General features: G+C 46.9%; 3 protein-coding genes across 6 annotated transcripts in view; 1 reads left to right on the top strand and 2 right to left on the bottom strand.

Annotated features, from left to right (window-relative positions):
- Position 1: 1 nt before the first annotated feature.
- Positions 2 to 3,400, bottom strand: tmem175 (transmembrane protein 175). 2 transcript variants are annotated; one of them, XM_053871936.1, is made up of 10 exons: positions 3,159 to 3,400; positions 2,837 to 2,875; positions 2,652 to 2,773; positions 2,536 to 2,587; positions 2,401 to 2,436; positions 2,087 to 2,170; positions 1,850 to 2,014; positions 1,701 to 1,779; positions 1,501 to 1,636; positions 2 to 1,434 (listed from the first exon to the last, which is right to left on the bottom strand). In XM_053871936.1, exons 1-10 carry the CDS (start codon positions 3,318 to 3,320, stop codon positions 768 to 770), a joined length of 1,542 nt encoding a protein of 513 aa, XP_053727911.1. In that variant the 5' UTR covers positions 3,321 to 3,400; the 3' UTR covers positions 2 to 767. The 2 variants fall into 2 exon arrangements, with proteins under 2 accessions (XP_053727911.1, XP_053727912.1); XM_053871937.1 differs by having other exon boundaries at positions 2,652 to 2,749.
- Positions 3,401 to 5,750: 2,350 nt separating this feature from the next.
- On the top strand, positions 5,751 to 11,492 carry p2rx7 (purinergic receptor P2X, ligand-gated ion channel, 7). The gene is made up of 13 exons (XM_053871935.1): positions 5,751 to 5,897; positions 7,139 to 7,286; positions 7,340 to 7,411; positions 7,517 to 7,589; positions 7,891 to 7,987; positions 8,059 to 8,139; positions 8,378 to 8,513; positions 9,660 to 9,796; positions 9,858 to 9,948; positions 10,103 to 10,168; positions 10,232 to 10,336; positions 10,402 to 10,509; positions 10,574 to 11,492. Exons 1-13 carry the CDS (start codon positions 5,779 to 5,781, stop codon positions 11,042 to 11,044), a joined length of 1,704 nt encoding a protein of 567 aa, XP_053727910.1. The 5' UTR covers positions 5,751 to 5,778; the 3' UTR covers positions 11,045 to 11,492.
- Positions 11,448 to 15,284, bottom strand: part of LOC128763126 (dematin-like) — a 25,983-nt gene continuing 22,146 nt past the window's right edge. For all 3 annotated transcript variants that reach the window (XM_053871942.1, XM_053871940.1, XM_053871941.1), the window contains 2 exons: positions 15,207 to 15,284; positions 11,448 to 14,847 (listed from right to left, as the gene is read on the bottom strand). In XM_053871942.1, the coding sequence (XP_053727917.1) occupies positions 14,734 to 14,847; positions 15,207 to 15,284 (192 nt within the window). In that variant the 3' untranslated portion in view covers positions 11,448 to 14,733. The remainder of the gene's footprint in view (positions 14,848 to 15,206) is intronic.

The following is a 15,284-nucleotide window of genomic DNA, read 5'->3' as shown; positions in this document are numbered from 1 at the left end:
GTGAAAAATGTCAACCAGCTCTCGAAAAAACATTTATTTTAAATAGTGAAGACTGGAAACAACAGTTAAAGTGCATCATACTTTAAATTCATGTCAACATAAAGAAAGAGGCATGACTTGACTAACAACAGTGACTCCCTCTGGTAGAAGAACTACATATACTCCGAACAAGCCTCGAACAAGCGAACAATTTATTTTGGGATTCAAAACCCATGTCGCTTTCTCGTACAAAACACGATCATCAATAAAACTAGATCATCTTCATTTAACTGTTTCCCCTCACCCAAAAAAAATTATATATATGATATATATCATATATATCATATATATATATATATTAGATAGTTTGACAGTGCAAAGTTACGAGTTTGAATGCGTCCGAAAATTTTCCTGACCAGGAGATAATTTTAAGAGCCTCTGAACAACATTCGTCTGACAGATGGACGGATGTAACGACATGATCATGGTGGCAGATTCACATCTCACACCAGGTCACCATGATCTCCAGGGACAGTCTCCGTTTTTCCAGCTGCTTTTCATGGTGGATGACGGCAACTTCATGTTCAATTCTTCCACTTGATCAACTCAATACTGACAACACTGTCCTCTACTGGCCACCAGTGGCAATGCATGAGATCGTCAGGAGAAGCAATGCAGCAGGAGCTGAAGCTAATAGTGGACAAATTAATTTCTGCAGCACATGACCAGCAAGCTGGCAGGACGGAGAGGCAATGTGAGGCTCTGCCCACGGCCCAACATGACTGGTGTCACTCGGTGGCTAGAGGGTTGAAGGGCACGGTGGCGTCTTCTTCCACAACTCTGCCTGGATCTGGCGGGTTCGGGCGAAAAAGCAGGCGCAGCAAGGCCAAAGCAAAGCGCACCAGGAGCCGCAGCACCAGGAAGGCGACGGGCACTGTGATCTCCATCAGGTGGAAGATGGAGGCGCTGAAGCGACTCAGCACGCACGTGAGGAAAAAGGTCCCCAGAGTGACGCAGGGGTACAAGGACAGCTTGGCGAGCATGAAGACGTGCTCGCAGCCGCTGTATCTGACGCGCGGGTGCAGGGTTTCCCGCTCGCTGTGCAGCGCCGCCACCCAGATGGTGAGCTGGAAAATCCCTGCAAAGAAAATGATGACGCAGCTGATCTGAATGGCCTCCAGCTCGTTGCGGGAGTTGCGCGGGAACTCGTGCGTCAGCTGATACGCCAAGGGCAAACCGCCGACAAACGCCAGCGACAGGGTGTTGAGCAGACCCATGAGGCGCGTGGCCTTGGTGATGTGCAGGAAGAGAGAGTGGTGGACGAACCAGAGGAGGCCAACAGTGGCGAAGGAGCCAAAGTAGGCCAGGTACTCTGGACCGTAGACCTTCAGAGCCTCGATGAGACTCCCGCCAAACTGTTCCTGGACCACGGCAGGGTCTGGGACGTTGTCTTCGCTGCAGGACAAGAGGGAGAACAGATGCTAAGTTTCCATGAACAACTTGACAGTCACCGAGCCTCACCAGATGTCCAGGATGAGCAGCGTGGCCACGATGGCGTAGACTCCATCACTGAAAGCCTCCACTCTCTCTTTGCTCAGAGGCTCGCTGGGCAGCAGGGAGTAGAACACCATGGAGTCTGGACTTTCCTCCGTCTGACCTGAGGACAGACGTGCAGCGGGTCAGTGGAGTGGCTCCTCAGACAGGTCAGCTGGAGGACCCACCAAAGGCTTTGCTGCGACACCAGGCGATGCTTTGAGAGATGTACGGCAGGAAGATGACGACGGCCAGAAGCACGTACGACTGCAAGACAGGTTCAGAGCGACAGGAGACGGCGGGAGGGTTGTGAGTCAGACGGAGGAGCGACACTCACCAGCTGGAACAAGATGAAGGAGCACACGCCGGCCATCAGACAGATGAGCGGAACCCTCATGATGACTTTGAGGATGTGGCTTCTGTAGAGGGTCGGGTTCTCTGAGATCTGGATCTGATGGTTGAGCAGGAAGGGACGGCTGAAGGCGTAGAGCACGATCACCGACTGCAGCGACAAGTGAGCAGCGCGTTGACGGGAGATCTTCCGAGACACAGTCAGGAAGTGTTGGACGCTCACCTGAATGACTCCGATCACCATCACACAGCCACAGAAGAGCAGGATGCCCAGGACGTTGGCAGGAAATGTCGCCATCAGGGAGAACTGTGGAGCAGAGACAGAGCAGGTCTAAGCTCCTCAGGCTTCGGAGCTTCATTTCAATTTGAAATGCACAACTCAGAAGGCACTGCAACCGCTGTCTCCATAAAGGAACCTGCAGTTCATGCTAGTAGAGAACTGTCTGGGACAAACCCTCCTCCACTTCCCTCTCACTGAGCTCCTGGTTATTTTACTGAATATGAAGTCGTATTCTCTTCAGGGCGACTCAGACTGACCGTGTACGGCAGGAAGGTGATCAGCATCATGCAGGCCTGGGAAACACACACAGCAGTGAGAGCCAGTGCTGACCGCCCTGTTTAACACCCACTAGAACCCAGAGTTCTACTGAGTGTCAGTTCACGGCTCCTCACCAGGTTGAGCAGCGCCAGACAGTCATCGATTCGGACGATCACCTGGAACAACCTGACCAACACAGACACTGACGTCACGAGCGCAGCAGAGGAAACGACAGTGAGGGGCCTCAGACCTGATGTGAGCTGCCCAGGCCACCGTCACGATCAGGAAGGTCACCAGGTAGACGGCGATCTTGGTGGTCAGCAGGAGCTGGACACTCTGGGTCAGTTCCTGGAAAACAGCAAGGCTTACAACCTTCCAGACAGAAGAGTCAGAGAAGAGTCCTCCTTCACCAGACATACGTCACAAAGCTCTCACCTCCTCGTTGGTCACTTTGGTGTGGGCCACAGGCAGGATCTGTCGGACCAGAGATGTTCTTCAGAGAGATGCAGCTGCTCATCACGGATGACGCATTTAGCAAGAGTGTCAACGACCGCGTTTTATAACCAAAACACATGTGACATTTGACACTAGCAGCCATTTGTTTCAACACACAAGTGGACCACTGAAGAAAGGCGTGTGGTTCTGATGTCATAGTTTCTACGGTAAAACAGTAAGGAGTGACTGTTTTGACATGTTCCCCAGACACTGGCGCAAGGAGGCAATGACACCTGTTGTCGTGTCTCAGGAACGTTCTCACCATGACGGTTGCTATGATGGAGATGAGAGCGTCGCTGTAGGCCAGCAGCCGGTGCGAGGACTGAGTGCCGTAAAGGTCCTCCGGGTGGCCGCAGGGCGAGGCGGCGCGGCTCCGCTTCTCCGACTCCTCCTCGACGATGATGTCGTCGTCCAGTCCCCCCATCGTGGAGGAGCGCAGAGCGACACGAGTCAGTGAGGAGCCGCGGGACGGTGGTGTTTGCAAACAGAGGCAGGTCAGCTGACAACACCGGATCCGGAAGCTGTCGCGGTGCAAAGATCGTTGATGGAAGAGAGGTCACACTCCTAACCACGCTTTTGTCTCCAAAGTAAATCCTTCAATTTCACTAAACAAAGTACTATTGTTTAGTTTAAATCATCGCTGTAGTACTACAGCGCCACTGAGACGCGTTTCCGAGGCAGTTTAAAACAAAAGCATAAAGGACTTTTCTTTTTTCAACCTATTAAGTTTTAATTTCACATGGTCCCTGCAGCCCAGCATGTTTTATTGTCATCCGTATGTTTATTACGTGTATTGAAAGGTGGATTAATTTAGCTGAAGCTGTTCGCAATAAACACCAAACGTTACTATGTTCAGTGAAACAACCATCAGACCCTTAAAAGATTTGAGAAATGTTGCGCAAGTTTTTTTTTTTTTTTTTCAAGTCAGTTGATGGGGTATAAACGCTTTACAAAAGGTGAAGCTGTCTTGTCTATTTCAACATTCAATTTATGCCCTCAACCGCCTGCTGGTAAATATTCTGTATTGTTCCAGTGATACCAGCTCTGAAATGTTCAGATGAAGAATGTGCCCAACAACAAGTCCATGGCCGCTCACATCCCAGTCGTGCTGTTGTTCAGACCTCCCACATCATGACACACATGTCTTTTTGTTTCCTCACAGATGTTCATTTGTGCTGCTGCAACAAGACACTCATTATCTAAAGGAAGGAAGAGGAACATCATATGTCAAACACTTAGACGAGAACCGATAAAATACACAGATATTTGATTTAAAAAAATTAAAACAATGTTTACCTTTTTGTCCATTTTTTGTCCAGCAGTTTTCCATCCCAGGATTATAGGTGGTTTCTTCTGAGACTGGAAGTGTTGATCAAATCTAGCATCCCACCTCTTTAACTGTCATTACAGATCACTCTATCATGAACAAACATCATAGTCCAATGAGGACTCCTCCTTATGGGGCGCTGAATGTAAAAATGAAGACACACATTTTTTCCTGATTTAGCAGAAATCAGAATCAGCTTTATTGCCATGGTCAGTGGGGACACCACCAACTAAGAAAGTGCTTTGGAATAACGTGCGATAGTGAATACAAATAAATAATAATCAATAAATAATAAATAAACAACAAGGGCTGATGACCATTTCATCTATATGACGGCCGAGGGGAAGAAGCTGTTCCTGTGACGGGAGGTTCTGGTCTGGATGGACCGTAGCCTCCTGCCAGAGGGAAGAGGGACAAACAGTCCATGACCAGGATGAGCAGGGTCAGCAGCCACCTGCACGTCTCTGGATCCTGGAGACATACAGGTCCTGAAGAGGTGGCAGGTTGCAACCGATCACCTTCTTAGCAGAACGTACGATTGCAGTCTGCTCTTGTCTCTGGAGGTGGCAAGGGAGGTGTGGATGGACTGGATGATGGCCGGGGAGAACTCCACCAGCAGCTTTGTCGGCAGTCGTAGTTTTCGTAGCTGCCGCAAGAAGAACATTCTCTGCTGTGCCTTCTTGATGAGGGACCTGATGGTTGGCTCCCATTTGAGGTCCACAGTGATGGTGGTTCCCAGGAAGCAGAAGGAGTCCAGAATAGGAATGGGTGAACCAGCCAACATGAGATGGGACGAAGGATCAGTGGTTCCCGTCTAATCTGGCTGAGTTTAGCTGTGAACCAAGGTTTGTCATTAGCATAACTCACCGTGGTGCGTGTTGGAACTATGCACTCTTCACAGTAGCTGATCCATGAAGTCACAGTGTCTGTATACTCATCCAGATTGTTGGTGGCAGCCCTGAACACCTCCCAGTCTGTGGTCTCCATACAAGCCTGCAGCTCCTCTACAGCTTCACTTGTCCAGATCCTCATGCTCCTCTCTGAGTCCCAGTGCTGCTTGAGGGAGAGCAGTATACATCATCACAGGTAAGCAGCTCGCACACCTGCCACAATAGTTGCTGCTGGGTAACCTTTTCAAAACCACAGACTTTCAGTTGCAAGGGCGGCCAGAGGATCTGAGGGGCAGAAGGGTGTGTCTAAATCTAAACCCGAAGGAGAGGGGCCTCTAACTCCTTAAAACCGAGATTTAGATTTAGATGTAGCGTTTAGTTTTAACACTGACAAAGATGAAACAATGGGGAATAACATTAAAATGTAGTGTCTGAAGTGTCACAAATATTTGCTAAATCTGTGGGGGAAAAAAACTTTAACTGCAAGAATAATGATTTTAAAGGCATTTTTTGTGATGTGCAGTGACTTTCACTTGATGCATTCCGCAGCTGTGAAGACGATGAACATGCTGCAGCTGGTGGTCATGTGACCTGGGAACAGGAAGAGGAGTCCGCCTCCGTCCACTGGGACCAGCGCGTCAGACCCGGGCGGGTACCGCAGCACCATGCCTTGCTCTCTGCTGGCTGTCTGCCGCTATGAAACCAACAAACTGGTTCGAATCCAGAGCGTCAAACTCGGATCGTTAAAATGGATTCTGAACGGAACCATCCTGCTGGTCATCTGGTGAGTGGGAGGGAGATCTTCGTCCCAGAGTCTCTCTGCACCGTTCACTTTCTCCACGCGACTCCAGCCAACTTCAGTCAACATTGGACGGATGATTTACGGGATGTTGACGGAAGTCAGCGTAAATATCGGGGGCTTTGCAAAACAAGTCCCCCATTGAAAAAGTTGTTTGTTTTTCATGCTTGAAAATCGAGTTTAAAAGGAGCTGAGTTTCCTCCGAGTGCTTGAGGTATTGAAGTGGGTTGATGTTATTTCTAACTGTGAATTAAAACGAACCTTATTGTTGGTGTCTGAAGGGACAAAAGAATCGTTGTTAAAAGACACATGAGTTGCGATAAATAAGAATCCAAACTGGACCTTAAAAGGAAGCAACTCATCAAGGCTCAACAATTTCAACTTGTGGGTCACAGTCGAACATTAAATCTATTATTACATATAGATCTATATGTAATAATATAATGAAATTAGATTAGATTAAGGTGCTAAATGCCAATACCAAATGCTGATATATGACCTTTATAAGTCTCACAGTGAAATTAACAACAAATATTAAACTTACCCCCAGATATTTATTTAGGTTTGTCTGAATGGGGAAAAAACAATGCTAGTGCTAAAGGATCAATTATACTTCTAAGTACTTGAAATTTGCAAAAGGAAGTTTTCTGAAAACAAATTTCAGTACTAATGTTTATCTGTAAGCTGTTGTCTGTATCTGGTCATGAAAAGAAACGACAAAGTATGAAAACCACAACTGGTCACTGTTCTTCACGGTTGATAAACATAACCCTGGTGATGGGCAGATGAAGCTTCATAAAACAGTGTCCGTACATTTAGAGCTCAGTAGGTGGCGCTGTTGGTTTAAAAATGAGGCAAGTTTATTTGAAATGGTTGTTCAAATCCAGAGAGTTTGAGCGGAGAGTGCCATCTAGTGGGCAACTGAAAATGGGGACACTGTTTCATGAAGCTTCATCAGCCCATCACTACATAATGCACAGGTATCACACATACTGTATACCTCTCAGCTTGTTTCCTGCTTAGAGGCATCGTAGTGCAACGGTGGAGACGTTCCTAGGCCAGGGTTCATTGTAGCAGGGTTGGATGAGAGCTCTTCCCTGGTACGGTTGCGATCAGGAAAATCATTTCCGCACAAGAACTTCAGCAGCGTCTCATGAAGAGCAGATCCGAGTCCTTGTCCTTCTAAACAGAAGTCCCTCGCCTCATGTATTTTGCTTCCTCTGCAGCATCATGATGTTGTGGAACAAGAAGTACCAGGAGTTTGATCTGGTGGTCAGCTCAGTGACCACCAAGGTGAAGGGGGTGGCCCAGACCCATGTGCCCGACGTGGGGGACGTGGTGTGGGACGAGGCAGACTATGGTGGAACCTCTCAGGTGGGAGCTGAGTGATCAAATACGTTCTGATTCTTAGACCCATTTGTTTTCAGAGCAAAAACTCTTTCTTTGTGATGACCAACGTGATTGTGACGAAGAGACAGACGCAGGGCACCTGCCCCGAGGTGAGGAGACGCCACTCTGTACTGACCTCTGTCACTGAGCTTTGGATTTTCTCTTCCTTTAAAACACCTGGTGAATAAACTTTTTTTTTTCATTTCATGCTGCAGGGCCCTCGTAACGGCAGAGCGTGCCGCACTGATAAAGACTGTGAGAGAGGAGCCTGGGACAAGCAGAGCCACGGTACTGAAGTCTTTCAAGCCAAGAAATGGCTCTTTCTTTGCTGCTGTTTTTAAAGAATAAGATTGGGATGTGACAGAGGTTTTAAGGACTCTGAAGTCACCACCATGTTTGAAGATGAAGTTGCCTGGCGCTCCTCTTTCCCTTCTATAAACTGGTTCTGCTTTTTACCTCAGTTAGTTTCATCCCCTTCCGAGCTAATGACCCACTTCAACAGGCTGCTTTGCTGGCGTCAGCGTTGAGATGCAGCCGAGGAATGTGATGTGGAGCTGCAGTCATGTGTCATACTGTTGTCGCCTGTCAGGGATTCAGACCGGATCATGTGTGAAGTTTGACGTGCTGAGAAAGACCTGTGAGGTCTCAGCCTGGTGTCCAGTAGAAACCAGGACCAACCCTCCGCGGTGAGCAGCCTAATGGGTCACACACTCTCCCTGTTGGTTAAGCTGATATTCTCTGGTGCTTTCATTCCCAGACCTGCCCTGCTGGCTGCAGCTGAGAACTTCACTGTCCTGATCAAAAACAACATTAAATTTCCAGCCTTCAACTTTATTCGGTGAGTAACTGGTTGATGGTCAAATTGAAACAATGTGGCAGGAGCAAACTGCACCTCTGAACTTCTGGTGAAAGACTTCATCCAGGGTCAACGGCCGACCTTGACCTTGTCAGTAGTGCACTTCTTTCGGACACTGTTGACTGACACATCCTGAGAATTTGAGGGCAACAGATGAAGCTATTCAATTCAACACCCTCCACAGGAATATGCACCTTACACTGTGTCCTCTGCTCTCCAGAAGGAACATTCTGCCGTGGATGGACGTGGGCTACCTCAAACACTGTCAGCGTGCCAACGACTCGCTGTGCCCCATCTTCAGGCTGGGAGACATCGTGCGAGAGGCTGGAGAAAAGTTCTCTGAAATGGCAATAGAGGTCAGACAGACGGTTCATGTTCGTCGTGAGGAAGAGTTGAATGCGGCCCTTCAGACATGGAATTTTTGACTTGGATTTCATTCCTTTTGACGTTGGCATTTGTAAAGTCTACGACAGCAGAGTGAGTCATTTGTTGCAAAATAATGGGGAAGTGTAACACGATCCAGTTTTAGCAAGTGAAAGCAGAAATGAGTCAAACAGTATCTTCTTGTCAGTCTCAGCTATCAAGAGCTAGAAGATGGAGATCATACCTGCGCCCTGTAGGTGGGGTAGAAGCTTTTCATGGAGCATTTTTGCACCTTCAATGTGGCCCTACTTTGTGAGGGGGCGTGGCATAGAGGTCGCTCAGTATTCCAAATGTGCCGGTTGTCATCCAGTCAACTGCTCCATCCAGTTGCCAGCCATGTTATGTGAGGAAGCTATTCCGCCGCTTGACTATTTCTGCCCTGAGGTGGCAGGAACACCAACAGAGAGAGGCCAAAAAAGTGGCCAGATATGAGCCAAAAAGTCTGGAAATATTGGCAGTGCCTTTCTGAAGAGGAAAGAACTTCAAGATTCAAGAAAAACTGGGTATGAAGTATTTGTAAGCAGGTAAGAAGCAGCTGCCCTTATGTTGAGTAATGGTGGTGAAGAGCCTTCTGCGAAGTATAGCTACAGACTAGTTTCAAGTAATCTGGAAGTGTTAGCCTCTCAAACACAGTACCAGTGTCATTGAATGAGTTCAGTAAATAAAACAGGTTTTGACTGTGTGCGGTGGGAAGACCTCAGAACTGGCAGGGTACTGCCCCAGTTCAGACGAGACCCCGCCCCGTGTGGAGGCAAACTGTTGGGAGTGAACAAAAGAACAACAAAACAGTCACTTGTGGAACATCCAGGACTGAAGGAGGACCTCATTTAACCCGCCCATTCCAAGTGACTGGGTGATCTGTCAATCCAACTCCCTCCTTCTCCCCTCTCTCTGCCCTCACTCCCTCTAGATCTCTTGTGCGTCAAAGCAACTAGTGACAACTTTTAATATCTACTCGTCTCACCTGTGAAAGAGCTTTGAGAAAAGGTTGATCAGTGCTGTGCAGCTCTGCAGGTGTGGCAGAAATGCCAGGTCACCGCTTCAACGATTGAAATAAGTCACTGCATTTTTAACCACAGGGTGGCGTCATGGGCATCCAGATTAAATGGGATTGTAATCTGGACTATTTTATGGGCCGATGTCTCCCCAAATATTCCTTCAGGCGTCTGGATGAGAAGGAGAGCAACAAGACACTGTACCCCGGCCACAACTTCAGGTGAGTGGACCTCGCTGAGGTCAGCTCTGGTGCTGAGGCTGAGATGATGGTGTTCCATCAGGTATGCCAGGTACCGAACAGAGAAGGGGCTGGAGGAGAGAACCCTGTACAAAGCGTTTGGGATCCGGTTTGATGTCATAGTGTTCGGACAGGTGAGTCGAGTCTTAACAGCTAATTCAAGCCTCTGTTATTGTTGGTGGATCTACTCTGGTTCTTTGTACTGGGCTCAAGGTCTTGCTTGCAACCGACCTGTTGCACTGTGCTTCAGATGATGTTACATTCATTTAGTGTGTTCTTCCATCCCAGGCAGGGAGGTTCAGCTTCATCCAGCTCATCATCTACATCGGCTCCACGCTGTGCTACTACGCCTTGGTGAGGAAACTCGCAACGCTTCAACCATCTCCAGCTCCTGACCTGCTCCGCACTTGTTTTCAGACAACGATGATTATCGACTGGCTGATTGGGACCAGCTGCTACTCTGCAGAAGTTGGACAAAACCTCTCGGAGAAGAAAGTGGAGCTGGTGGAAGACAAGAATGGGGTAAGTCGTGTGATGTGACCAGGGCTGTGTCACCTTTGCTGTTGCTGATTCTGACTGGGTGTCAGTGCATCCTGTGTGTCTCCTACGTCGATGAGAACCACCTTCGGCTGGTGAAACGCTCCCAGAAGAAAAGCTTGCAAGACATCAAACCCAAATCTCTTCAGTGTCGGAAGGTATAACCTTGGTGAGGCCAGGTGAACAATAAGGGTGCTAGCTTTTATTTTGTGCACCTGACAGGAGGACTCCATACACCTGAGAGCTGTGCTCTCTCTGCCAGACGATGGTGTGGACCAGGCCGCAAAAGCAGATCGACCCAGACCCAGTCCTCCACGATGGTGCAAGTGTGGCAGCTGCGCTGCTTCTCCTCACCATCAGGAAGAGCTGTGCTGCCGTCACTCAGAGGGCCCTTGCATCTCCTCATCACCGCTGTTTGGCCAACTGGTTCTTCATCGCCCTCTGCTGGAGGCCGTGCTCTTGTATCGGAACCCTTTTGCTCCAGTCGGTCGGACTGCTGACCTGCGACACTGCGCTTACGAGCAATACGTGAAGTGGAGATTCGGATTCCCACCTGAGGAGAGCCACCCTGCCATTCCCAGCTGCTGTGTGTGGAGAGTCAGAGAAGAGTATCCAAGTCCAGACGGGAAGTACAGCGGCTTTGAACCTGCTAGAACCATGAACCTGCAGACCTGCTCTAACAGTGATCAATGAAGGAGGGAGAGAAATCTTTCTTCACTTTTTCTACTGTGTTGAAATCTGAGCAGACTGTATCTTAGAAACAGTCACCTGTAGAAAGGTCATTACATGCAGTTACAGTCAGTAGTAAACATTTTTACACTCTTTTGTTTCGTTTTCCATCGGCCGGTTAGATGAATCTTCAACTGATGTCCATCCAACCAAGAAACACTGCCTCGTGTTCTCTGGTTGCTTCATCATATTAGCTCCATGTCATCGAATGGTTTGGTGGGCTTGCCACGGCACCCAGGCCTTGAGTTTGCAGCAGTCTACCGGGTGATGATGGTGGTGCTGAAGAACATGAAAATGTGTGCTGCACTTCAGAAAGACGTGACAGATCTGGTTTTAATATGGTCACACAAGATTGAGAAACGCTGACTCAGCAGGGCAAATAGAAATGATCTTTATTGTAACTCTTTATCATTCACATCACCATTCATCTGTAACATCACCTGCATCCAGATATGGAAACAAGAACAATAAATATATTGTCACTCATGGTTTCACTATGTACAGCAGCACGGTGGTGTCAACCTCTCTGGTCACTATCGAGTATTTTTTTTACATCACCAGTGTGACATCATCAGACAGTGCCTCGTGACGTCCACGTCACCCTGCGCGGTGAAAAGAACTCCGAAGAGAAACACTTCAAAAAGTACAAAAGAAAAAAAAAGGTGAACAATCTTTGTGTCGTCATGGTGTCAGTCACAGCAAACCACTTGCTGTCTAAACCTACACCCAACCAATCCGAACACAGCACGACTTCTCAGCATTCTGAATCAAAATGGGAAATAAATTCATAGATTCAGGGGCAAAAACGTAAAGTGACAAATGCTCCAGCTCCGCCTCTTACTTTTAACACCTCTGATCGTCATGTGGTGGTGGTGACAGTGAGTTCATGCGTTCATAACTACAGAGCCAAAGATTGGAAGGTGATGTGGAGTCACTTCACTGCTGTTTGTATAAAGACTGTCTCTGGAATCACGTCTCTCTGTCAGATCGGATATTTTACAGTCTGTATAGAAGCAGAGGGAAACGGCCTTCACCTTCATTGTTTCTGCTGGTTTTGGTCAGTTAAAGGTGTTTTCTTATATCAAAAACTCGCTCCACGTTGAGTCCGATGTTACAATGCTGGTGGATATTTAGAGATTATATAATTCATGTATCACTACAGGTGCTCAAGACATCACAGATATACTCAAGTGTCTATGGAGTTACTATGACGACAGTCCTGTGAGATAAAGTTGGACTGGAGTTTCCAGACGTCACCAGTGATTTCCCATCAGTCCTTGTGGTTTTGGAAGTAAAAACCAGTCCTGGAATAATGTTGCCGTCATCCTCCCGGAGCAAAACATCTTTAGATTTTAAACAGAACATACTGTCAAAAACAGCTATGTCGGCGTGGGGAGCTGAAATGAAAGGTCATTTCCTTAAAGGTTCTGAAAAACCCATTAGTGATGGGACGTTCAGAAGGGAAATGTCCCACTCTGATCGAGAGGTCGGATCTATGCAAGTGAACAGAGGAATATAGTGTAAAAACATGCGTTTTTATCAGGGGGATTAGAAAATAGCTGCACATTATTTGGTCACTAAGCAACACCGCGACTGCCTCCAACCAGACCAGCTTGTGAGGTGCTCTTTTTTTTGTTTAAAAATCTGAGAATATTGGGGTGTGAGGACAGGGCAGTGACGTTTGCTGAGTCGGAGCCACGGAAGGAAGAAACCAGTCCCCTCAAATTCAAGGTTATTCTTACATCACTGCATCGACGTTTATCAAACTAGCTACACTGTCCAACAGAAGTGCTGGAGTTGATGACTGGGGCTTGTCAACATCTGCAAACCAAACACTTCCTGTGCATTGAAGTCATTCATTGTTGCTTCAGTCACAAACTTACAACTTGCCATGACAGATTTTCCTCCTTCACCCTCGTCTGCATCATTACACCACCGTGAAAATCATCTACTGATAGGCACTTAACAACACGTATGTTAAGTGCCCATGTCAGTCAAAAATGTCTTTGACTGGGCTTCATGTCGCACAAATTTAAACAATGTCTTGCAACAATTACAAGACATTTATGGTAAAATACATGTTTGCAGATCCTATATTTTGGGTCTCCCGTAGTCACAGTTCTGGATTACATGAGAAACCTAACGTCTAATTCCTCTATCGCTTCCCTTTTCACAAGAAATCCTTCGCCCCAGCGGGACACGAGCTAGAGAGCACAGAGAGACGGGAGCTGGGACAGATGGTGGCACGCCTTTTGGTGGAGCGTCCGCTTGATCCACTCTCCAACTGTGAGATCTTTATTGGGAATTGAAGCCACACCACTGCAGTTGAACACGGTGATTATATTTAGCTGCACAATAGCCATTTCTAACGTGCACAGAAGAGCCCAAACTGGTTTCTTGTTTCCTTCGTTCCGGCTTTGGGAACATGGCCAGTTTGAATGACATCATAGCTGGTCAGACCGAGAAGCAGCCTGGTTCAGATAGAGAAGATCAACAAAGTGACGGCTGGCAGTATAAAACAACATGTGTGACGCGAGTTGTGAACAGCAAGACGGTGCGATCAGAATCATCAGACTGATTTGGTGTTAAAGGGAGGGAGATATTTCAATGTAATACTCTGAGCCCTGCCACAGGAAGCCCAGGGACTTGGTTCTAGAATGTACTACAAGAGTAATTTTGTTTATTTCATTTATGTTAATGCGGAACAGTAATCATATTTCCATTCCATTTTATTTTTGAATTTTATGTGTTGCACATTCTTAAAAAACAACGGATGATGAATAGAAACCTTAAGAAACCTCCTAGAAATGCCATATGATGTATTTACTCAATGAAATGTACTACTTTAAGTCCAATTGTTGAGGTAAACATTACAAAACTAGTGTATAAACATTGCTTTTATATTCATGGCTTCATTATTTTAGGGATAATTATAGACTCGTGCTACGGAATAAATAAATTATTTTAATATTCACCTGCACCTTTGTTAGTTTAAAAGAAATACTTCTAAAATAACAACTTAATATGATATTTTCGGAGCAGCGAAAGTGTCACTAGCTCGTCCCAGTTGCGACCAAAATGTTATCATGCACACAACCAAGAAGGATCGAGTTCGATTTTGGGGTTAAATTCCTAACATTCCTAAAGTGTGTTTAGGGATCCAAATTGAACAGAGGCGTACAATTTGCAACTGTTACAAACTGTTGCAGGTATAACTCAATGAGACTCATTTGCATGATGACCCAGAAGACACTGTGACAAATGGATATATCAAGCTTTTTCTTTGTCCTATGAAAGGATTTTTCATAACTTCATTGTGAAATAATCATGAATAAAAACCGGACTACAGTCAGCCAGCGGCAACAAGGATGAAAGCAAACGTGTGGTGAATGGGCTTGATATTTGCTGCTCACATCGAGACAAAATCATTGAAACTGACCAGGCAGTGGTGTTGAAACGTGTGGTGACTGTTCCGTCCACCCTCTCAGTAGCTGAGGCGTCCGGACCCAAACTCATTTGTGCACATTTGTGGAGCAACATCGCGTCTGTTCTCATCAAGCGACTCAAACCTGAAGCTTCCTCTGTGAACATGATTCGCTGTGGTAGTTCCAAGATCCGGCGCAGGATCCTGGAAGTGCAGAGTTTGAGATGAATCAGAAGAGACAGAACTTCTTCTTCAGATGGTTCCTCTTCCAGAGTGAGAGCTGGTCAAATTCCTCCAGGGTCATCCCAAAAACACTGTAGAATTCCTCCTGGGACAGATGGAGCTGCAGGAGAGAGTGATATCTGGTGAAGATACGACCGAGTGACGCTGCGTACTGTCCATGATTTGTACTTGTCAGTATGGGAAACACACATTATATTTCACACCACTTGAGAAGGTGAAATATTCCTACTCCCAATTTGAGGCACTAAGAACACGTCATGAAGGTGTCCGGGGTTGACTAGTCATGAGCTTTGCCTCTAGGCTAAGCTCATTCATCACTGAGCTTTGAACTTCCACTTTTCACTCAAGACCACAAGGCACTTCATCTCCTCTACCCGAGGAAGCGCCTCACATCTACACTTCTTATGTTTCTCAGACTTAAAAAAGGCTTATTCTCAATATGAAACACCTTTTTTTTACCTCCAGTCTGGTTCTGTCCACCCCAGGAGGCAGCTTACTTCGACCCCCAGTCACCACCAGCATCTCGTACGGGAAAAT

This window comes from Synchiropus splendidus, chromosome 7 (genome assembly GCF_027744825.2).
Source record: "Synchiropus splendidus isolate RoL2022-P1 chromosome 7, RoL_Sspl_1.0, whole genome shotgun sequence".
Lineage (NCBI taxonomy): Eukaryota > Metazoa > Chordata > Actinopteri > Syngnathiformes > Callionymidae > Synchiropus > Synchiropus splendidus.
The sequence above is the reverse complement of the archived record's forward strand: the minus strand, read 5'-3'. Positions and strand labels throughout refer to the sequence as shown.

Coding starts and splice junctions, on each gene's coding strand:
- p2rx7 (XM_053871935.1), top strand. CDS start 5,779: ATGCCTTGCTCTCTGCTGGCTGTCTGCCGCTATGAAACCAACAAACTG. Junction 7,590..7,890: donor CTGGGACAAGCAGAGCCACG/GTACTGAAGTCT, acceptor GTCGCCTGTCAG/GGATTCAGACCGGATCATGT. Junction 10,169..10,231: donor CGCTGTGCTACTACGCCTTG/GTGAGGAAACTC, acceptor ACTTGTTTTCAG/ACAACGATGATTATCGACTG.
- tmem175 (XM_053871936.1), bottom strand. CDS start 3,320: ATGGGGGGACTGGACGACGACATCATCGTCGAGGAGGAGTCGGAGAAG. Junction 2,437..2,535: donor GTCTGGCGCTGCTCAACCTG/GTGAGGAGCCGT, acceptor TGTGTTTCCCAG/GCCTGCATGATGCTGATCAC. Junction 2,015..2,086: donor TGGTGATCGGAGTCATTCAG/GTGAGCGTCCAA, acceptor TTGTCGCTGCAG/TCGGTGATCGTGCTCTACGC.